Source organism: Takifugu flavidus, chromosome 11 (genome assembly GCF_003711565.1).
Source record: "Takifugu flavidus isolate HTHZ2018 chromosome 11, ASM371156v2, whole genome shotgun sequence".
Classification (NCBI taxonomy): domain Eukaryota; kingdom Metazoa; phylum Chordata; class Actinopteri; order Tetraodontiformes; family Tetraodontidae; genus Takifugu; species Takifugu flavidus.
In genome coordinates, this window is record NC_079530.1 from 10,350,925 (window position 1) to 10,374,548 (window position 23,624).

Consider the following 23,624-nt stretch of genomic DNA (forward strand, 5'->3'; position numbering starts at 1 on the left):
AGCAATCTACATATCAACAGTGTGGACCGATGTGAGCTCAGTCCTGATGTGTTAAGGGTTTGGACACAAGAATGATACTTTAGGCTCTTAAGCCAAACCAACTGTGATCTGGCTCCCTGATGTCGCACCAGTCAGCCTCCTGGAAGACACAAAGGTCATTATCAGCCGGCCGCTCTGCCGTCACCCCGACCGTCATCAGAAGAGGAGGAACTTTTTTCTTTAGCTCAACTACAGCAGTGAGACCAGGACTCACCACGAGACAGGAGCTCTCAGCTACATGCTCACCCTACTGTGACCCGACATCCTTCCTTCATCTGAAGCGAGAATTCCCCGAAATTTTCACCACATGCTGTTCAAACATCTGGAGAAACTGGCCGCAGAGCCCCAGCTGTAGGCTGGCCGGAGCAAAGCTTTGCAACAGTTCAACAACCAGAGCTTGCATCACTGGCCTCAATCAGAAGAATCAGGGAGATATTTGCTGAATTGCAAGGCTTGATGCGGCAGGTCTGACACGGTGTCTGGCTGAAACGGTGTCTTCCTCCGGTAGCGACTCACCCGCCCGGTTGCATTGAAAACAGCATTTAGCCTCATTTCCCAGCGGCTACCCTGAAAGGCGAAAAGCCATGGGGCCGAAAAGGAAGTGGAATATTACAACTTTTCCAGTGCTGTGTGACGTTCTGGTATTTGGGGGTCACCGCGGTAATGAAACTTTGACCCCGGCCGCCTCGCTACGCTCTCAGATGACTGCAGACTTTCAAAAACAGCAGCAGCAAAGACATATTTCCCTCCCTTATCTCACAGACAAACACTCCTGTCTTAAACCGAGGCTCGTTTTAGTTGTTTCTATAAAAAGACATGAAGCATTCTTTGCTGCGTGCACAAGCATGTGCCATATGATAGCTCCCTCCTTTCTCCTCTTGCCTGACAGATAAGTAAATATTTAATAATACTCATGCAGCAGATTGGATCGGCGCTTGATTTATGAGTGAGTATCTTGGGGGATATTTGTGATTTATACTGACTTGATAATTCAAAACATACGCTGCAGATAATGATATTTTTGTTCTGTTTCCTAGAAGCAGATCTAATTAAAGAGCTACACTTTACGAACAAACACCCGTCGGCCCGCGTCACTCCACTCCGCGCTCTCTAATCCTCATTAGGGATACGCGATATGGAATCTTTTGAGCTGATAACAACAGCCGATAATTACCTGCCGTTAAGATTAGTGATAATGCCGTGTTTGCGGTTTTTGGATGCAAAGAGATCGTAATGTAAACATGTGACATGGGAGCAGGAAACGCCCCCCCCCCCCCCCCCTCCGGTTTTGATTTTTTTTAAATCCAAAATTAAAGAGCAGTTTTGATCCACTCATAGATTTTTTTGGTAACTAAATTGACACAGCACAGAGGGTTAACACCCAACCCCCCCCAACCCTTATTGAATATTTAATACCTTGCTGTCATTATGACAAGTTTTTAGGTGACATAAAAGTTCTTTTTTCTTAAATCTTGAGGTCAGCTCTCCTCACAGTTTGGAGGCATCACTTGGATTGTTATTGCGCCCCCTGCAGTGTTGGAATGTAAAAGCTTGTTAAATAGAGAAAGGCATCATTATCAGTTGTTTTTTTAATCAGCTACAATTTCAAAAATTTTAATGCAATAATAATAATAATTATCATTAATGACTGATAATTATCCGCTATCCCCGGTCCTGAGGTGGTTATGTACAACATTGGCTCTCAAGAGAAGAACAAAGATCAACACTGGATATAGAGACATTATGAGAAAGTGAGGGTGAATATGTAAATCCTCCATTCAAGGAGTGAGACACCAGTAAGACCAGTAGATTTGTGGCCTGTCGGCTTAACCTGTCAGCCACTTGCTTGCTTAGATGATCTAATCCTGCCAAAACATGACCCCCTCCTGCTTCCACCATGCGAACTTATGCCACCTCACAGCTACGTCACGCTACATCGCAGAAGTAATATCACCCTCCCCGACGGCTTTGTATAATTAATCCATTTGCTGTAACACGTTTAAGCCGCCGGTTCGCCGGCAACGCCGCAGCTCGGGGGACTGAAACTCCATATGTTTTCCATACAAAAACATCATTCATCCGTCAAGCGCCGGGCTGATTAGTCTGCGCTTCTGTCGAGGAAACATCAACACAACAGCCAGCGCCGCGGCTGGAGGCTGAGACGAGATGGCTGAGATTACTGTAATAAAGTGTGGAAAATGAGGGGAAACAAAGACAAACACAGGAGATGTTCGGAGGAGATACGTGCTTTTGTTCACCCACGTTGTTTTCTTTTACTCTTTGATAAACATTTGGCTGGTTTTATTTTGTAGAGGCGATAATGTGCAACAGTCGCCGAGACTGCCGGGGAGGCAGTGGAACGATATGAAAGCATACTGGTGTTGAACCTGTAGCTGCTGCTCATATATGAAGCCGCTGTTTGTGATGTGGACTCCGGTGGACTAATATTGATTTTCATGCGGCTTTGCTGCAACTTATATCACAGCTCTGGTTTCATTGTGTTAAATTAGGAAGGAAAAAGTTATTCCCGGAAAGGCTGATGCTTTTTTCTTTCTTCCATGCTTGACTTCAGGATTGTTTCATATATGGGAATGCATTTCTCTGCTTTGTCTTTCTCCTGCAGCGTCCCCACGTTCCAAGGCCTGCAGGAAGACATTCTGAGCAAGCTTGCAGATGTCCTTGAGGAGGTAAAGGTTCCTTTTTATTATTATTTTTTAAACCTTTATGATACCAGGGGCACAAAGACTTCCCGCACATGGAACCATTTCCATACGGCCACTATAGTTTATTGCGGCGTCAGAGGTCACAAGGGTCGTTCCAGAAGATTAACTAAGATAATGGAAAGTTTTAGCTGGCAGATTAATGGAATAAACAGGCCCGGTTGAGGGATTTATGGTTCTGTTTTTGAGAAACAGGAGGTCTCTAATGTGGATCCAAAGGAACGATCAAGCCTTTACCATTTTAACTAAAATACGCCAACTTCAAACTTCTGTTTGCGCCCAATATGCTGTAGCTATATCAGCTGGCTGGACCAGCATGTTTATTCAGGCCGAATGAAAGAAGCGATTTAGCTGCTCACAGATATCAAACAGCTACAGATGTGAGCTTTGCAGAACATTTGATTCGACCATAATCCAAACAAAGGTTGATGTCGTGAACAGCTTTATAGCTGAGGTGCTGCTGCTGTTATTCTGGATGATATATGTTGAAGCTGTGAAGCTGTTCGTGCATTTCGGTTATTCTGGTTGCCGCAGGTGCCTACAGCACGTCTCCACAACAACAAGCTTTCTCATTTACATTTTCTGATATTATAGCTCCCTCTAAATTAATGCCAGATGTGATTTAATTGAGAATTGTGGTTTATTCCCAGTGCCACCATTTATGTTTATTAATTATTGCCACCTTCATGAGAGAGAGAGTCTCAAACAATAGCTTTAAATGCATTTGAATTAGATTTAATTCATTAAAATTGTCTACATTACTCCCCGCCAGCTATATCCCCAATAGCTGGATAATCCAGAATGACTGAATCAGAGCTCGAATACCGACATTTTTCTTCTTTCAGTTGGACTAGATAAATTAAAAAGCGTTATTTCAAACAAACCTGCCAGCAAAAGTGCTTTAAGAAAGACCTTTAAATATTGCCTTAAATTGATTTAAGGAGTTAATGTAATTAAGTTTTAGTCCCGTGGTGGCATGTACGTTGTATTGAAAAGAATAATGTTCCTGAAGGGTTCGGGACATTCTCGGCATTCTTTTAACTGGGCTGACGAATGCGTCTTCCCTTTTGGACAAGGGAGACATTAATTCTTTGAAACCTCATTAAATGAGCCTTTGACAGATTTTTCAACAAGTGGCAGCATCTGAAATTGCTGCAAACCTTTGAATAATTGTTGGAATTTCTTTCTCCTCCGTGACCTATTCTTTACAAATACAATTAATATCCAGTTTAGGAACTATTATTACCTGCTTGCCTCTCCAAGGAGACCCGCTTGCTTCAAATAATGGCCGACATTATCGCCAGTCGAACAAATAACCCAGAACTAAACCTTGTAGCATCAGCCCATTATTAACAAGAAGCTCTTGTTTGAGTGACACTCCTCAGCAGTGATTCACAGCTCGGTGTGAGGAATGCGAGGAGACAAACCTGGAAATGTCAAGCAGATTATGTGGGGAGGCCGAGCTTTGGGGGGAATAGAGGTAAAAAGCAAATGTTGTCCTCGCTGGAGTTGGTGATGAAACACACAAGTACTGTGCTTCAGTTCTGACCTTTGACACAAACGACCCCGGCCACGGCACATCTGCCCCCTATATACAGTGTACAAGATGTCCTCAAGGTCCTGAACGGCGTGTGTGTGTGTCTGTGTGTGTGTTCTCTTTCATTTTAAGCGACACTGGGTTCCAGCAACCCTGTCCAGCGAGCCACTTCCAGTGAATAGACAACTTACGTTATTCTTTCATTTGAAAAGAAGCTGATTTCCTGTTTGTCCTTATTCAAGGTTTTCAGCCGCAGCTCAAGAAGTTGTTGGTTGTTGGCGGATGAGCGCCGGAGATGGTTTGCCTGTATAACCAATGAAGCATTTGTTTTGAATGACTGGGGCTCATTTTTCTCAGCACAAGTTTGTCACCAGGTGTGAAAAAGGAGCACATTCAAAGCATTCTTCTGTGGCCTTCTCTCCTGACAGACACATTACGAAGATGGAGAGTACATCATTAGACAGGGAGCCAGAGGAGACACCTTCTTCATCATCAGTAAAGGAAAGGTGAGCATCCAGCATAACTATCGGCTCCTCTCAGCCCGGGATGGGGCAGCAAACACGGGAAAAGACAGCCCGCCTTTGAAGTAAAGTGATGGCCTGGTACTTTTTGGAGGCAGGTACGTCGTTCCCGCGGGAGATCGGAGGGACAGAAGCACCGGCTCTTTCATCGTGGGTTGTGGCGAGATGGGGAAATGGGAATGGAGTCATTTTCGTTTCACATCGCCGCCATGGACAGCAGCTTTGACACAGAGTGCATGTGACACACTTCCTTGTCCGGCATCAACATCGCTGCAGGTGGATGCCTGGACACATATGCTCACGTTCCTCCCCCTTTCGTACTTTTTCTAGTTCTCGCCTCTGACGATCAATGTTCCCCCCCGCCCCGTAATTATTTTTGTCATGACTGTATGCGATGATCAAACCGTCGCCCAGCTCAAAGGGGCTTACGTGCTAACACAGGATTTTAGCCGCCACAAAAGATGAAGGCCCAGTATAAAGTTAGCACAGGGGTTCAAAGGCATGAATGGAGACAAGGTCCTCCATTTGATAATAAGGACTGTCTCCTTTCACTTTCTTGAATATGTATTGAGGCCCCAAGGCTTTGATTTGTTCTGTGCTCTGACACAGGAGCGTGCAATCGCTTGCACGTCCTCTGGTTAATGAAGTGATCAGTTGTGTTTCCCTGCAGATTTCTTTGTTTTGTGCGTGTGTTAAAATTTAGTTATTTTGGAGGAAGAGCCAAATGAATCTTTATTAGTGCCTGTCAGGCTGATCGTTAAGTGTCCTCTCCCCACATTTGGTGCTCCTGGCAGGTTAATGTGACGAGGGAAGACTCGCCCAGCGGAGAGCCCGTCTACCTGCGGAGCCTCGGGAAAGGAGACTGGTTCGGAGAGAAAGCTCTGCAAGGGTAAGAATGTGTGTAATAAATCTGCCTCTTCCAATTTCAGTGTGGTTCCCTCTCCCTGTTTTATCTTGTTGACTGTCACCCATCCCTTTTCTTTTGTTTTCTTTTCTTTTTTCAACCCATCTACTCCATCTGTTCTTGCTCATTTTACAGCACTCATGTATCTTATTTTAACCACAACTGTGCGTTATAATGATCTACTGCAGCCACCGAAAGCTAAATTAAGAGAGCACAAATGGTTTTTCCAGATGTTTTATTGATTTTCTGCTACCAGTCTGTGAATGCGACTGTGATTGGGTGAATGCAAAAGTGTGGTGAACATTTGTATGATGGTATAATTGCTGATGTAAGAGACATTTATAGTTGAACATAAGGATTTATCAAACCAAAAAGAAGCTGTCTCTTTTACACAAAACTATTCACCACCATATGGACCTACCCCTAATAATATCATGCACAGAGTCAGTTTAAAGAAAATAGAGGTGATGTTGCCATCTTGTGGACACTGAGGGAAGGAGCCGCCTCACAGGAGCTCCCAGGCCATCAATCTTGCCTCAAGGGCATGCAATAATATCACAAATTCAAGGAGATCTGAGTTAAATGAGAGCGCTCTCCTGAAAAATGAATTCCAGATATTTTTTTCTTTCAAAGGGAAGATAATGGAAGCTGGGTAATCAGCTGTAATGGCACAGATGGCTGAGCTTTACCATAAAAAATTTAAAAACAGAGAAGATGAGGGCATATTAAATTATACGCAGGAGAGTTGGGTGGGGGGGTCTGGTCCACCCTTTGCAGCGGCCCCAGCTAGTTACAATTAGACTTTTTTACTTTCCTCAGAAATGAGACCTTAAAATACGCCGTTGCGTGAGGGGAGCACTGATTTAACACCATACTTTTGACTCCACTTTTACAGATTCCACTCAAATTTCTCCTCAGCACAAACGTGCCGTCACATTTCGTTCTGCAGCTCTATGAACACGATTCTTGTTGTTTGTCAGCACAAGACACCTTTGAGTGCATCTTGTGCTTTGTTCAATCTTGTCTCGCCCTCAAATGTGCACCGTGTCAGCGCAAAAATCTGCTCGCCGTCATTATCGTGTTGCTTGTTACGGATGTCTTTTGTCCTGGAGTGTCATGGTGTAATCAAGGCTCCACCTTTGATGGTCAAGTGGGCCTCAAATTTGAACGACAGCGCTGCTGACCATCTTAAAATCAGGCCTTTGATCAGAGAGCACTTGTGCTGGCCACCTTTTCACATTAGAACTGTGCATGTGTGTCCTTGCTCATCAAACTCAATGGCTCCTCAAAGGCTGCCCTGTAACTTAGAATCTCACCTTTGATGTGCGAGAACATCATATTTACAAATCAAAGACTGCTCTCTCGGCGCTACAATGCCTGATCAGTAAGCTTCCTCTGAGTTCACATGTGTATTGGTGAGTTTTCCTACACACATGAGATCCAGTTTGATGCTTTAACTGCATTGTGGGGTGTTGCTGGCCACGCAGGGCCAACCGTAGCATTAAATGTTGGGGTGAATACAGGTACTCTGTGAATGGGGGTTCAGTTCTACACAGGACCATCCATCCATCCCATGTTCTGTGGGGGCTGCATTAGTGAATATACTACTTAAGAAGGCAATAAAGTGTTCCTCTGATTGTGCTCTTTTAAGCGTGTGTTCCCTCGCATTTTCAACAGCATTTTACACACAGTTCTGGAAGTTGAGGAACATGAAACCTCTGTTGTACCAAGTCAGTTACAGTTACAGCCCCAGTGCAGACCAAACTTGGAAGGTGTTCTGGTAGTAGGGGAAGGTGCCAGAACACCTTCAGAGCACTGCCACGGTACCCTTGAGCAAGGTATGGAACCCACAAATGATCGCATAGGGCCCTGCAATGAACAGGCCACTCATCCAGGAGTGTCCATATGTGCACCCTCCCTGTGACCTTGAAAGGGATAAAGCAGTCAAGATGAGAAAGTAAAAACAGGTGAAAGTGAATGCAGAATTCACAATGTGCAGCTAATTGCCTGGAGAACTCTAGAATTGTATCCATGCCAGAGTTTTAAACTTCTCTTCCAGGAAGACACGAAGGTCCAAGGTAGGTCTGATGTCTCTGGTAACTGAAGGCAACGGTACTTTTGTTTTGTTTTGCAAGGCCTCAAGCAACGGAGCCACGTGCATGTTTAAAGTAAGGCTGCGACACTTGGCTGAATATCCGCGTCCACCCGCTCTTTCCTGTCCCAACCTGATCCCGGCTTTACTCGTCTTACTGCAGCTCAGCGCTACTGCCACACCTCCAGCCTGTAGTTATTTTCTTAACCCCCTTCCCAGGACACCAGATCACCATCCAATTACAAGTTTCATCTAAGCTATCTGGTTGTAACCAACACCGCGGCCCACCTCCTGCTTAGGTCCGAAGAACATTCCAGACCCGGCTGCTTTAGTGTGGCTGTGGTTTGTTTCCCCTTGTTCATTTCTCGTTGCGCCGCAATTAACGTGTGCAGAGCCCTCTTTGGCCCAGCGTGAGCGCTCAGGGTTGAGATGAGTTATGCTTACATAAGTGGTGCTTTGTCCGTTCCCCCGAGGGTCGTGTATCGCTGTATCGCCGTGGTTATTTGATGACACAAACACTGTACTTCCTTTTATGAGACGGGTAACAGAAGGAGCCTGAGCTCATCATTATGTATGAGAAAGCTGGTGTGTGTGTGTGTGTGTTTGTGTGTGCCAGAGGTGCTGCTCAGTATTAACATAAGAACAAATAATAATAATCCTGCACGCGAATGCCTCACTCAGAACATGTTCCATCATCTGAAAAGCATTTGGGCGCTCGAGTATTTCATGACATGAATTTAAATACCACACGGGAGGGTTGGTAGGTGAGATGTGTTCAGGTGGTGTTGGGTCGCTGCCCCAAACCTTCTGGATTCTGCTTGCATGTAGAGTTTGCAGTGATTGGGGATTCTAATCCGCCCTCAGGTGTGAGGGTGTAGGTGAAGAGTGTGCAGCGTGCCATCAAAGTTGGGTTTTCTTTTAGTTTAAAGGAAATTTAACCATCACTACTTAGGAGGGTCTTTCCTTTGATCCCCGTCTGTGACGCTAGCTGGAATATAACTCTTCTCTTATGTCTCTATGAATGTCCCCACCAGCCCCCCCCCCCCCCACACACACACACACACATCACCCCACTGCTGGTCAAGCTCCACTGGCTACCTATAGCTGCCCACAGTAAGTTCAAGTAACTAGAAATCCTCACCCTCATCCACTGAACCGTCTCTACAGGCACGGCCATCCAGACTATTCTCATACCCCGATGGTGGACTCACCTCCCGAGGTCTATCAGAGCAGGGGGCGACCCTCTTTTCCTTCAAAAAGCCCTTGAAGACACATCTCTCCTGAGAGTACCTGCTCACCTAACAGCACTTATCTCTCTCCTCCTCTCTCTTCTCACCTCCTCTCTCCTGCTCCCATCCCTCTTCACTCCCTCTCCATAACTCTGCGCTGTTAGTTGGCAGTTGCACGTGTGCTGGGGAGTTTATGACCATAAGGTAGTATTTTATCCACATTGGTCTCGATGGCATGGCAGCTTGATTGTGTCTCTCAGTGTCTCAGCGTCCCCTAATTGACAAAAATATAGGACTGGGGAATGTATTACATCTATGAAAGTCCTCACAAAGATAGGAGTACAAATGCATATGAGTTTGTCAGGCATGTGTGTGTTTGGAAGAGGGGAGGCACGAAGAGTTTGGCAGCTCACAAGAAGGAATTCTCACCTCGGATCATTGAAATAGGCTGCCGTACGTGGGTGTTCAGATCAGAGTCACAGAGTGTGAGTGGCTGTTAACACTTGACTGCAGTGTTTTTTTTTGTTTCTATGAGGATTTCAAAGTCAGAATGATTCTTTTTTAAAAGGTATTCCTGCTTTGAGAGATGGGACCTGAGCTAATCCGTCAATGGGACAAACCTCGGGGTTCTGCCTGTAACAGTCATTCTTGTACCAGCTTTCTCACCACTCCTGGCTTTACGTTGTCCTCCGTCGCCAAGGGCAGCACGCTGGTTCATAAGCAGAGACAATCATAAAGGAACCCAGGAGGACGCGGCGAGGATGACGTCCTGGGACGCGGATTCGGAGGAGTCGTGCGATTGGGGTGACTCTGAGGAATCGTCGCTATCAGAGGACGACGATCTTACCGTCGGCTGCGATAAAGAGTAATGACAGTGGCTGAGCCTGTTGAGGCGCATGTTTTCGCTGCCCTCGTCGTTGAAAGCATGGGGGTTGAATGAGACGTGCGGCTGCTGTTGTGCCATTACGGCTCTGAGGGAGCATCTGAAATGTAGAGCAATGTGTGATTGAATTATCATCGATCGTAATGTTTGCATGATGTCTTTATCCAGGGAGGACATCAGGACGGCCAACGTCATTGCGGCAGAGGCGGTCACCTGTCTGGTCATCGACAGAGAGTAAGTATCAGCAAAGTTAATTATCCTGTGTAATAAATGTAGGAGAATACTAATGGTGCAGGGCTGGCTCGGCTTAAACTGTTTGCCTAAAAATAGTGAACGATCTTGAATTCGATAAACCAGGCGGGGGATGTTTGTGCATCTGCGGGCCATATTGGAATGCTAATAGCTCATAAAGGGCAACAACATCATTCCCTATACACCCCCCTCCAATGTCCAGACCTGTGATTATTCGCCTACAAATGGTTTTCAAACAAAAACAAACACCCATTGAACTTAAACGTTAGCATTTACGCTGCAGGGAAGACAAATGTCCCCTATAATTAACATATCGCTAACACGGTTTGACATTTCATTGGTATGTTTACCGTGTTGTTCCCTTTAAGATTGTGCTTAGTGACAACAGGGAGACAGATGGGAGATTTGGGGGTGGTGGAGCAGGGGGTTGGATGGTATCAGCTTACTCAGAGCCTTCCTGTGGCCTCAGGGAACAGTCCAGGCTCAAGTGGGCCATCCTCAGCACTAAAAGAGGCCATAGCGAGTGGGTCCTCTAGCCCAGGTGATGAACCACTGCCTTTCACTCCTCCTGTCATTCAGCTGGTTACTGCCGGTCCAGGCACTGGCCAGTTTGGTGCAGATGTTGCACATTAATATTTAGTTGTATTTATAATGTTTGTTGTCATTCCTGCCTGTAGTAAATGGAGGTTAACCCAGGCGGTTTGGAGCTACTAGTAATTGCAGGAATGGCATTGGAACAGAAGGATGTGCAAAGGCGGAACGGCGATAAGATCTAGGAAAAAAAAAGATGTTTTCAGGGAGCTGACAACAGATGCAACAGTTCCCAGCTCACAGGTATTATGGTCTCAACAGGAGTAAACAACAGCGTGTGCTGCGTTTCATCTTCTGGCTGACAGCTTTATGAGCTTTGAATGAAATCTCCCCGTCAATCTGCTCGGATATTTGAGATTTTGCCTTCCGAACTTAATTCCTCATAGGAAAAATGAGTCAAGTGAGATCTCCTCTTAATGCAGCTTGGATTTCATTTCAGATAATGTAGCTGTTTATTTCTGACTTAACTCATTCGCACTAATCTCAGCAACAGCAGTCACTTCAGGTGAAGAATCCTGGAGATAATTTGAGCTGTGTCATATTTAGCGGCAAGGATCGGCCGTAAAGCCCTTCCACGTCTACAGGTGGGAAGCCAGATGCAGGCCGCTCCAACCCTCCCTCTATACGGCCAACTAAAACTAACTCTGGGATGTAAACATCACATTTCCCGACTGCTGAGCCACCGCCGGGGTGTTCCCAACACACACACACAGTGTTAACAGCACTGGGATCACACCGATATTCTATGGGGAGGGATGGGAGGTATTTAGGGTAAACTGGTGAGATGTGAGAGAAGAATGTGTTTGGTGTTGGGTGTCTGCGTGTGTGTCAGCATCTCAGGCGTAGGAAAGGCTAAAAAGTGTTTGTCAGTGTGACCTGTTTGTTTGTTTTGTTGGGCATGTGTGTGTGTCTGTGTGAGACACATTTGCTCACGTCTTCTGGTATTTTGTGTCTTTCTTGCAGTTCTTTCAAGCACCTGATTGGAGGTTTAGAGGACGTATCCAGCAAAGGCCACGAGGACGCTGACGCCAAAGCCAAGTAAGACCCTCCCACATTCTGAGTGCGCGTGAATCAGATCAAGATCATTTATTATTTGAGGCATTGCCATTCATTTGGTTCTGGAACAGATGCATTTGTTGTTGCATTGTCCCTTTAAGCAGCTTACATAATACCCACAATGCCTGCTGGGCAGAGGTTACGACCTCCGCCTCTTTCTCTGGTGGAGTTGAGATTCCTCTATTTTCTGTGGCTCCTTAAAAAGAACACTAAATCGATTGTGCTAGACGCTGGTCGTCAAATGGGCGTCTTCAGGTCCAGGCGGCCTCGCTCTGGCTTTGCCTCAGGCCTGGCTCACGCTGTGCGTGGTTACGGGTGCATTCAGGGACGGACGCAGCGAGGAGGGACGGGGAGGCCGGGAGGGCTCAGCACCAAGTCGCCTTTAGCAAGTCAGAGCAAAGAGGAGAAGATAACTGTGACAGACAGACCGAGGAGTTTCTCTTCTTTATAATTAGGCTGCAACAGACCGTCTACCCGCTCCCCGCCGCCCTGCCGAAGGTGGCGTACCTGCACGCGTCTGTTGCCCCCCCCACACATTTGTGTCTTGTGAGGAAATCCGGAATTTGGATCCGACGGCAATAAAAGCTGCCTCTAATTGGATACGGAGGATGAGCAGCGCGCAGAAAGCGTACAGCAGCGCTCTGGGTGGCAGACAAAGACGGAGACTCCTGCGACAGTCGGGTGTCTCCGCACATTTTTATTGATCGTATCAGGCGGAGCAGAGTGAATATCAGCCATCCATCACTGCTGTCATGTGGCCGCATCAATGAAATCTTAATTTTCTTTAGCCGCCGACAGAAACCCAGAGTGAAAGTGCGGCGTTATAGAGTATCGAATGATGTCAGTAAGTCGATGATTGATGTTACTTCAGAAATCGGAGCATGTGGCGCTCACATATCCCGTGTTTGGGTAAGTAATTGACTTGCACCAGCCTGCGAGAAAACTCTGTGGATGAAGATTGATGGGGGGAGATGAGGCGTGCTGAGCAGGTGTGGAGGACAACAAACCGCCCTTTCACTGGTTAATAACTGTGACATTTGATGTGAGTGGGCTAGAAGGTCAGAGATGCCGTCCTGCCTCCAGTCTGACTGCACTCAGAAGAATGCAGCAGAGCAAAATGAGGTTTTCAGAAACCTACGGGCGCACGCATGCTCTCAATCTGACATGTGCGTTTATACACTCCTAGACACATGGGGATTACGTCACTGTGTTATGACCTCATCCGCTCGCTGATAAGGCACTGGGGTGATATTTGACCCACAGAGGACGGCGGCATACTGCAGCCCTCCTTATTTTTAACAGGCTTTGAAATAAACACACGGTGAATCAAGTCTGAACGCAGCCTTTTAGAGCACATCTGAGCTCAGTTTGTTTTCAGTCAAGGTCAGCGTTTAGACGTCTATTCAAAGTTGATGTTTGCGCCCTAATTCCATTAACGCTGTAGCCACGAGCATGGAAATTTAAATCTGTTTGTATTCATTCCTGCTTCTCTTGTTCATTCGGAGCCTCAGAGCATGTTTTTTTTTTTTTTTTAAACTTAGTTGAAACGTAAAGCAAGATGGGGGACTGTGGCTGGTACACTGCTGGTCTTTAAAACTTATAGTGCTAAAACCACAACTGGTTTCTGTTTTCCAGCACCATGTTTTCTTTTGTGCAAGAGGTTGATTGTGCATTGAGCAGACAATAGCTTTATTTTATAGTTTGTCCTAGTGGTTGCCGTTTGGCACGTAAACTATTGCGTCATTGTCCTCAAACGTGTGACGGGACAATGCTGTCATCTGCTGGTTGATATGAGTTATTACATCTGTAGCTGTAAAAACAGTTTTTCATTTGGTTAAAATGTAACCACAACATCAGAGGGTTTATCATAGGATTCTATAAAATGTTTGAAAAAGAAGATGTTTCCAAGAACTTTCAAAAACAGTCTGTTGGGCCTTTGCTGAGCCCATGTGTCAGTCAGTCAGTCACCTTGGCATATCATTGTAATCCTGTTCTTAACACACAGTAATTCATGTTCTCTTACTTGACTGTCTATTGAGCACAGACCAGCTTTGGATTTTGGCCAGTTTCCAGATGGGGGAGAGGGAATAAGACATGGGGATTACCTGGCAATTCTTCCACCCTGCTTGTAGTGCCTCTGAACGAAAATAAACCAATAAAAGCTGTACTAGAAACTTGACCCTTTTCTAAAGACACGTCGAAGACCGTGCTCATAAAAATGCCACCATATGGCACCTCTTTACTCGGTGGTCTGCAGCTTAGGAAAAAGTTTTTATTGTTCCATTTAGTAGATACAGTAAACTGCTGGAAGTATTTGAGGAAGTCAACTCAGATGACCGTCTAAGTTTGGCGTGACATACGGTCCTTTCACTAGACCCTCAGAACAATGGGCCTGTCCACACAAATCATCTTTTTTTGCGGATTGTGTGATAAACGTATTTTCTGAGCTATTTTGGTGGACGAGGCAGCGACAGACTGTTCTGGGTGACCCAGAAAAGAGCCGCCTGCCTGCAGATCTGTCCTAAGCCCCGCTGATCCAGGGGCCGCGCTGTTGAAAGGGATCATATGATAATACAGAAGACGCGGGGACGAACCTTATCAAAAAGCTGCGATGGCAGAACAGCGGGGTGTTCTTTGGCAGAGCCGAGGCCCATCTTCACCAGGGGCTGACAGTTGACAAAGGCCCTGCTTTGGGGCCGTTCTGCGTCTGAACGGGGACGAACTGGGAGCTCCCAGAGAGGCTGAGAGCTTTACCGGGACTAAACCCAAACGTCTCAAAATCTCCACATCCTTGATAATAACACCCCTGACAGATTACCACAAGACCAATCCAGTAATATCTGCAAACAAATGAGCGGAGTACGGATGGATGTTCCGTCTCAGGATGTTGAAAGTGGATTATCTCTTCTTTTATCCGCCGTGTCATCTTTAAATCCTGTTCCCACATTCTCCCTTTCTTCCTGGCCTGACAGGTATGAAGCAGAGAACGCCTTTTTCTTCAACCTCAACCTGACCGACTTCAACATCATCGACACTCTGGGGGTTGGAGGCTTTGGCCGCGTCGAGCTGGTAGGGGACGCCGCGGCGTGACACCGGCATTAATCGATTCAGCCAGAAAAGGAGAAGGAAAAACGGTACAACCGGCTGTCACCTTTCTTTATCCCTGGACGACTGCAGGTTCAGCTCAAGAGCGACGAAAACAAAACCTTTGCCATGAAGATCCTGAAAAAGCGGCACATAGTGGACACGAGACAGCAGGAGCACATTCGTTCGGAGAAACTCATCATGCAGGAGGCCCACTCTGATTTCATCGTTAGGTAGGCTTCATGGAGATGGTGGAAACCAAGGTTGGACCTGGTGGTTCAGAAAACCCGGTTGGACAAGGACTGGGTTTTGACTTTGATCTCTTTATTATCACACGTGTCACCAAGACAAGAATTTCAATACCGGAGAGTAAGAAGTCTGGCTGTTTGCAGGCTGTTTGCAGGCTGTTTGCGAGAGTAAAAATTGCCTGGAAAAGTTACAAGCACATGCCACCGGGGGAGCTCCCGGGGGCCTACGCGTGGCAGTTTTCATCAGTGAAAGCAGCCACATCTCCTTTTATGATCTGAGCTTGAGAAAATGAATCAGTATTTTCTGTTGCAGGCTGTATCGAACATTTAAGGACAGCAAGTACCTCTATATGCTGATGGAAGCTTGCTTAGGAGGAGAGCTCTGGACCATCCTCCGAGATCGGTGAGCTCCGCTTCTCCTAAATTACGGATCCAAAACTCACAAGCTGGTTTAAACCCCGTTTTGGTGTTGATATCTGAGGCCTTAGGCAACAATGAGAGGAACGTAAACGTTTCTGAGTCCGTCCAGAGATCGGGTTAATTGGCGTTGAGCTCTAGTGAACCAGAGCACGAGTAGAGTAATGAAATATGCAAATGGAAAATTGAACCGTGCAGGAAAACACATGCCTGACCCGTTTTGTCTAATGTTTGGCTGTGTAATTAGGGCCTATTGTATTATAATTTCCCCTTTTTCTGGGTTTCTGGCATCCTGGAACATGCAGGAACAATTAAGTGGATGCTTTTAGCATCTCTTTTCAAACCTAGTGAGCCCTGATGCTTTTATATGCCCGGCCAGAGGAGCACTGCTAGTTGTAGCTGTCATCTTAGGAAGGAAGTGATGGGGACAATGGAATATGTTTGTTTATCCGCTCACACACACAACGCACGCGTATGGAAGAAGGTAGAAACTCATTAGGTCCGATTAAAAGCCGCATAATCTAATTTTAGAAAGAAAATCAATTTTGTACTTATACAAGCAGCCCCGGGTTTTAAGCCGCAGGTATCCCACGAAGTAATATGAAAAATTAGATCCAAAACATTCAGTACCGGTAGATGTTTTTATTACCGTAAGAGACGAGTCACTGACGAGTGACAGACAGACAGGTAAGAAACAACAGCCACTCTTTCCACTTGTATGTTTATACAGAGACCTTAGATCCAAATTTTATCACATCAGGATTTTTTAACTTTTCTTTATTTTAATCCGCTCAGCAACATAAATATTTTCTACCGGTAAATGCTTTTTTTTCCTAACGGTGTCTGTAATGCAGCTGCCTTGAAATATACGTTTGTATCAGCTACACACAAGCCGCAGTGTTTAAGGTGTAGGAAAAAAGTAGCGGCTTATAGTCCAGAAATTACGGTACTTTAAGGCTGATTTCAAATGCAAAGCTGTTTAATTTCAGCAGTCAGTCAGTCTGTCCGTCCGTCTCATTGGTTGCTCTCTGCAGGGGCTCCTTTGAGGACTCCACGACCAGGTTTTACACAGCTTGTGTGGTGGAGGCCTTCGCCTACCTGCATTCCAAAGGAATCATCTACAGAGACCTCAAACCAGAGAACCTTATACTGGACCACAGGGGCTATGCTAAACTGGTAATTTGAAAGCAGCAGAATCCGAACCAGATTTTCTCTGCAAACAAATGATGCCGCCTCTTACAGCCTCCTTCTGGTTACAGTAATTGAGGTAGAATTTTTTTCTTCTTAGGTCGACTTTGGCTTTGCGAAGAAGATCGGGTTTGGGAAGAAGACGTGGACCTTCTGCGGGACGCCGGAGTATGTAGCACCAGAGATCATCTTGAACAAAGGCCACGACATCTCAGCCGACTACTGGTCCCTGGGAATCCTCATGTTTGAGCTCTTAACTGGCAGGTACGTGCACACAGGGACGGGGACGCTGGAGCCCATCCCAGCCTCATGTCACTGGAGATTAAAGGAGATAACCTGAGTTGTGACACTGACACGTAAATAATTATTATCTTTTCGCCAGCCCTCCGTTCTCTGGCCCCGATCCGATGAAAACCTACAACATCATCCTGAGAGGTATTGACATGATTGAATTCCCAAAGAAAATTACCAAAAATGCTGCCAACCTTATCAAAAAGCTATGCAGGTGAGCCTCTCTGTTTCATTTATCTTCTTTAGCTCTGAAGTTACCTTAGATATTCATTTGTTTATCTTTTGTAGGGATAATCCTTCGGAAAGACTAGGAAACTTGAAAAATGGTGTCAAAGACATCCAAAAGCACAAGTACGCATGTCAATCAACAAGTTTTTTAAAATTTCTCCTGATGATACGATTGTCTGGTTAAATATTTAAGTGGCCATTTAATGCCTGTGTGTTACTGGTGCTGCTGTAGATGGTTTGAGGGCTTTAACTGGGAGGGACTGAAGAAGGGGACGCTGACACCTCCCATCATCCCTACCGTGAGTTTGCCTTCCCCTCAGTGGGGTTTCAGGAACGCCGATGCTGCCGTTTGAGCTTCTCTGAACGATTCTGCTCTCCGTCCACCAGGTCACATCAGCAGTCGACATAAGCAACTTTGACAACTTCCCAGAGGACAAGGAAGACCCGCCCCCGGACGACAACTCTGGCTGGGACGTGGATTTTTGAAGTCCATTTCAGCAACCAAAACTCTCCCTTCTTTAGTTTGCTTGGAGGCCGTCACGAAGACCTGGCCTGCGGGGTTGAAACGGAAAAAGAAAAAGAAAAAAACCCTCCAATTAAAGAAAAGAGTGCATACAGATGAGAAGTTGGATGGCAAACCCTCCGGGTCACCGTTATGCCTTTATATCACTGTGGCGCTGGATCAAGCATTTATAATGGGACGGCTGTAGCACTTCTTCGGTGTTGTCTCACCCTTGGCTCTGAAGGCAAAGAAAGTGCAGGGATACACACACGTCACAGAAACACACACACACACACACATGCAACAGATGGGGATAACAAAGACACGACGGACCACTCAACCAGAGGAGAGGCTGATCATCCTGGGTGACTCGGCAATATCCGAGGGTCCTTCCTTGTTTGGTTTCTGTTTGTTGATGTGCAGCTAGAGGCCGATGTTGACCTCTGAGACCTTACAGAGGTCAACGCGCTGTAGATGGCAAGAAAAACTGGCTTCAAGTGCTCAAGATTGACCCGAGCGTGGCAGATTTCACTCTGCGGCATCCTGACGGCAACAGCATGTGCAGTACAGAACATTTTAAATTCAAAGTTGCACTCACACACGGACACAACGGCGTGAAAAGGAAAACTACTCGCATCACGTTAGCTTGAAAAGCACAAACACTGTGCGTCCGGTAGAGAGAGGTGACTTTTTAAGTGCCCTGCCTCAAATTAGGGAATTCACACGCTGACAAACTGCTAGAAGATCCATGAATTATAGTGTTTTTATGCACTTAAGACTGAGAATATCTGATGTCGTAGTTTGTTGAGCCTCAGTAGTTGAAGTAACACATGTTTTTCTGTTATTTATAAAGCTTTTAACCACGCTTTTAAATACTTTACGCCCTAATGCCTCATCCTCTGTCCACCCCTGTACAGCTCTGACACAACTGTGAACATGGTTTCAATGTTTTTGGTGCTGTTATTGATCAGTTATATTAAGTAGTGGTCAGAAGACAGTATGGTTATTGTTTTTGTATAGTGAGTTTGATTTTGATTCCTTTTTTTTCTTTTTTTGGTGATGAACTTCTTTCCGTAACTGGCTTCTTTATTCCGAGAATTAGAGGTTTGTGTAAATTTGTCAAAACTCGGGTGAACATTTGTTGGATATTATTTGATACCATGTTGCATTGTGCTTAGTGAAATTCTCCATCAACACATGGAACCTTAAATCCTCTGAGGGGAAATTGATCCCTTACGCAATCGGAGCAAAACACCTTACGGAACTTGAAAATGATAATGATAATTCCGCTGCGCGACAGGCACATCTTGGCGCCGCAGATACAAGCGCCATTAAATCACCTCTCCAAAGACCACCACATGAAATCTGAAATGTAAGTGCCTTAAATCAATGGCATACAAATTGAACATCACAAGTCCTTTTCAATGCTGCATGAGCACACACACACCTCAGAAACGTGTCCTTTTAGATGGCTGCTTCTCACCTGTTGTTATATTAATCATCACATTAATCACCACGGATACGGGACTTCTCTCCATCTGATGGTTCAGTAATCTGTACTTTTTCTTTGAATTCGCCGTTGGCTTAGCTGACAGAACCATCTTCAGGCATACAAATTGTTTCTGAAACCTCCGCCATACCTCAACAGAGCTGCAATGACGTGCTTTTCTTCATACATAAGAAAATGTTCCCATGACGACCATCGCTGCAAATAAAAAGTGATCAATAATCCAGTCGATCAATACCTCAGCGGGACCATCTGACTCCATCTTCTGTAGAAAGGCATGAATGATTTGCAGCTCAGAGCGTCCGTTGAACCCATCAAGGTTGTTGTTTACCACTGCTGACAATCTCTGAGAGTATGATCACACTGACCACAACTCCTTATTTAAATGATCACCTCATATTTTGGCCCCCAGCAATCAGCTGACGCACATTTGTAAATCACTATAGTGGAATGGAGGAAACCTTACAACTGTCGAGAGACCACGTGTTTTATTTTAATAAGAGCAGGTTGTGTTTATCGCAAAGCCTTATGTACGCCATCACTTTACAAACCACTGGTTCGGAGTCTTATATTGACCGCCTTCTGCAATGTTACCAGATGTTTGCCTTGTGATTTGTTGTTAATTCTGCTGTAAGTTGATTTTGCAGAGTGCCACGTGCGAGATTTTTAAAAATTACAGAGTAAAAAAAATACTTTTGAGCAGTGTCTGTCTCATTTGTTTTTTGAATATAAAGGCGTCAGGGTGTTGTTTCGAAACGTTGCCACAAGAGGGCGCTGCAGCAAGTCTGCAGCTGCAACAACCCAGACCGAACTGATGAAGATTCAGGAATCAGCTCCGTGTAATCTCCTTGGTGTCACGCTCATCAGATGATTCAGATTCCCTGCTGGAATGCTTGTTTGCACAAGAAATCGCGGGCAGGACAGAGGAATGGCTTCAGTCATAACAACAGGGTGACACTTGTGAGTGATCAAAGGGGGGGGTGAGGGGGGTGGAAGTGCATCAAAGGAGCTCACCTTACCGGCACTGACATTTACCAAAGTGGAGATAAAAGCTCCACTTCAAAAGATATACGGTAATTCGAACGTGCAAAGTGCTACAGTGTTTGTCAGGTGTCTGGCGCGCACACACGCACGCACACACCGAGCGCCACATTCAGGCGTGGGCTGGGTGACCAGCAGATGACGTGCTTGTGCTGTGATCTCGGGAAGATCGCGTAGACGCACTTGTACGCACCTGTCCGAACCTGAGCAAATTTTGCTTCACTCCGCTTGTTTTCATTCATAACAGGCAAAAAAGTCAATTACATAGTTTTTAAAACGAATGCTGCGACTGATTATGACCTTTTTTCCCCTTGGAGAGCTGGAGCCCTTCAGGTCAGAGGCAGAGACAAATCCGCCTTTAATCTCAAAGTGCCAGTCAGCCCTGAAAGGCCTCACCACGGAAGTCCATTAATTCAGTAAACTTTTCACACCCCTTAATGGTGCGCGTAGACATTGATGTCCGCCACTGGTGTAATCAAGAACACTTTGGAGAATAATTGCCCCCCTTTTCAATCAGAAGGATCAAATGAAGTGGTTAATCGACGCAAGTGACTTCAATCAGCGTCTTCACACGGCTACTTGAATGTCAAAAGAGACTTCAGTAACCAAACAGCTTTTAAGGTTCACAAAGAAACACACACTGTGAAGGAAAACTGATGTTTTAACCAGCAATAAAGATTTTAACAATGATCAGTTTGCACCGAACGACCTCTTTATTTTGCTTTTTTAATGTCTCAGCACAAATTGAAACGTATACCAGAGAGAGATTTGCAGATTTGTCTCAATCCAGTTGAAATAGACTTAAGTATAAACTTTGTAAGCAATTAAGAAAAAAAGAAACATACATTTTAAGAAATGTCGCTAAAATACGTGATGACAAATGTTCAATACGGGCGGGGTGGGTACAAGTGTCTGCATACAAAACGTACCACGTTTAATAAAACCACACTTCTTCCAATGAAGAGATGCGTCATTCTATTAGTTTGATTGTAAAATATAACCTTTTTCTACCTGAGTCCAGGGGGACTTTGGATGTGATTTCTAATGTGCGTCACAGAGTGATCGGCATTCGGACAGTTTGCGGGTCATTATCATTACACAAACATTGTGAAATGCAGTCATGTGCAGAAAAGACGGCTATTTCCGTACAGTGGGGCTCTCTTTGAAATTCCACCCCTCAGCCTTTGTTGTGCACAGCGAGGGGCGGGAAGACAAACAGGTCCACATGTATAAAGAGATCATCCCCGGACCGAGAGTCAGCAGGCTTCGAAAGCATCGTTCGAAAGCAACTCTCTGGAAACTCCGGGACTCAGGATATAAGGCCGATTTGGACCTGGTCGCCTTTGTTGCCAGTCAGAAAGGATTTCTTTTCCTGCCCACTTTATTTTCCACGCAGCGAACTTTCAACATGCAGCTACCGACAGCACATCGCTTCTTTGCCGTGTACCTCACGCTCTTTGGATACGTTGGGGAAGTTTACGCAGGGACGGTCCCCATGAACTCCAACGCCATCAAGAATTTACCCGCGGATTTTGCCAGCAAAGTGGTCGACACTGTCAGTCCGAGTCCGCGCACCTCTCCCCCGGGTGGCACTGGTCACAAATCCGTAGATGCTTTGCAGGTAATTCCATGCGTAAAAGTCAATTCTGTGCGCCACGGCACGAGTTTGTTTGCGTTTCACCTAAACTGTCATAACTGTCCAATAACACCCCCTTCTTTCTATCAAATTATAGTCGTCAGGCGTGTGCACGGTAGATGGTGACTGTGGAGGTGATGAATTCTGCAATGACGCCAAAGGTGCCTGTCTGCCATGCCGCAAGAGTCGAAAGCGTTGCGCACGGGATTCGATGTGTTGCGCAGGAAACCGCTGCAGCAATGGTAAGGAGATAATCTACAGATGTAATCCCAAGAGGAAATAAGTGAATAGCAGCTATTTGGCTGTATATGCTTATGTCTATTTAATGTCTACAAAGGTTGCCTTTATTCATTTTAAAATTACTTTTCCAGGTGTTTGCCAGGCAAATGACATAGATGGTGCAGATGCACACATCTCAACTGGCTGGCACAGACACAACAACACCAAGGAGCATCACACTAAGAAGCCTCCCCCTGCTCAGGGCAATCAGCCCAATGCTATGAAAGGTGAGCTTCCCGCCAGCACCGCTCTGATTTAGGTTAAAGAAACACTGACTGAAGTTTGTGGGATCGAATTTGTTTCACCATTCAATTTCCCTTCGCCAGGCATGGAGGGAGACACTTGCCTGCGATCTGCAGACTGTTCCGAGGGTCTTTGCTGCGCCAGGCACTTCTGGTCTCGCATCTGTAAGCCCGTGCTGACAGAGGGTCAGGTGTGTACACGCCACCGTAGGAAAGGCACCCACGGCTTGGAGCTTTTCCAGCGCTGCGACTGTGGAGAAGGCATGACCTGCCGACCAGAGAGGGGCGAGCGTGACCACAGCGTCAGCAGGACTGCAGCCCGGAACCTACACACCTGTCAGAGACGTTGACACAGACAGAGACAGAACCACATGCTCACAAGACACACACACAAGCACACACGCTTAACAAAACAAACAGGTCACAAACACTGACAAACACTTTTCAGCCTTTCATACGCCAGAGATGCTGACACACACACACACACACAGACACCAAACACGTTCTTTCCTGCCAGAGTTGCCGACGCAGCGCCCGGAAGGATGAGGCGCGATTCATGGAAAACTGATACGCCCAGAGGGATGCATCACTGCAATATGGACTGATCCATTCTCCCCAGCAACAGATGAGATGCGGGCAGTTTAGGAAGGGTCTTCTCTCAGTTTAAGATCGACTGATGTTGTCAGCACTGAAAGGCAGAGCTGTTTTGTTTCTTTTTATGGAACTTCAAGCCTCGGTTATTGCAGTAAATTACTGTATTGTAAATATTATCCTGGAGGTGGCACTTATTTGAGTGAATTCTGACAACACAAGTATTATAAGTCATAGTGCTGCATGCCTTGTAAATGTGTTATATATTGTTTTATAAGAAATTGTTTTATATATATATATAAATGTGAATATATTTGTTTTATTAAACGTGTGCTAAACTCAGTTCTTCTCTACTCTTCTTTTTTTGATGAGTGTCTGATCAATGGTGTTAACAGAAGAGGTGCAAAATGCACTCTTAGCTATTTTCAGGTCTCTGGGAATGAATCCTTTATTATTTCATCACCGTGAAGTTTAACTAATTGACTTTGCTGCTGTAAAGTCCTGGCTAACTTAACTCACTTAGGCCAGAAACAGGTCCAACATTGA

General features: G+C 45.6%; 2 protein-coding genes across 3 annotated transcripts in view; both read left to right on the plus strand.

The window, feature by feature from the left end:
- The window catches only part of LOC130533853 (cGMP-dependent protein kinase 1), a 56,420-nt gene extending 36,432 nt beyond the window's left edge, over nt 1–19,988 (plus strand). For both annotated transcript variants that reach the window (XM_057047576.1, XM_057047575.1), the window contains exons 5-18: nt 2,663–2,726; nt 4,725–4,802; nt 5,612–5,706; nt 10,094–10,159; nt 11,732–11,806; nt 14,797–14,893; nt 15,002–15,141; nt 15,470–15,559; nt 16,608–16,749; nt 16,862–17,025; nt 17,144–17,266; nt 17,341–17,403; nt 17,513–17,579; nt 17,668–19,988. In XM_057047576.1, coding sequence (XP_056903556.1) covers nt 2,663–2,726; nt 4,725–4,802; nt 5,612–5,706; nt 10,094–10,159; nt 11,732–11,806; nt 14,797–14,893; nt 15,002–15,141; nt 15,470–15,559; nt 16,608–16,749; nt 16,862–17,025; nt 17,144–17,266; nt 17,341–17,403; nt 17,513–17,579; nt 17,668–17,766 — 1,363 coding nt within the window. In that variant the 3' untranslated portion in view covers nt 17,767–19,988. The remainder of the gene's footprint in view (nt 1–2,662; nt 2,727–4,724; nt 4,803–5,611; nt 5,707–10,093; nt 10,160–11,731; nt 11,807–14,796; nt 14,894–15,001; nt 15,142–15,469; nt 15,560–16,607; nt 16,750–16,861; nt 17,026–17,143; nt 17,267–17,340; nt 17,404–17,512; nt 17,580–17,667) is intronic.
- Nucleotides 19,989–21,088: 1,100 nt separating this feature from the next.
- On the plus strand, nt 21,089–23,387 carry LOC130533854 (dickkopf-related protein 1-like). The gene is made up of 4 exons (XM_057047578.1): nt 21,089–21,951; nt 22,064–22,208; nt 22,338–22,472; nt 22,572–23,387. Exons 1-4 carry the CDS (start codon nt 21,451–21,453, stop codon nt 22,835–22,837), a joined length of 1,047 nt encoding a protein of 348 aa, XP_056903558.1. The 5' UTR covers nt 21,089–21,450; the 3' UTR covers nt 22,838–23,387.
- Nucleotides 23,388–23,624: the final 237 nt, after the last annotated feature.

Excerpts from the sequence above, each read along its gene's own strand:
- LOC130533854 (XM_057047578.1), top strand. The coding sequence starts at position 21,451 with ATGTGCAGAAAAGACGGCTATTTCCGTACAGTGGGGCTCTCTTTGAAA. Across the intron at positions 21,952-22,063 it reads AATCCGTAGATGCTTTGCAG|TCGTCAGGCGTGTGCACGGT; the intron begins GTAATTCCATGC and ends ATCAAATTATAG. Across the intron at positions 22,209-22,337 it reads AGGAAACCGCTGCAGCAATG|GTGTTTGCCAGGCAAATGAC; the intron begins GTAAGGAGATAA and ends TTACTTTTCCAG.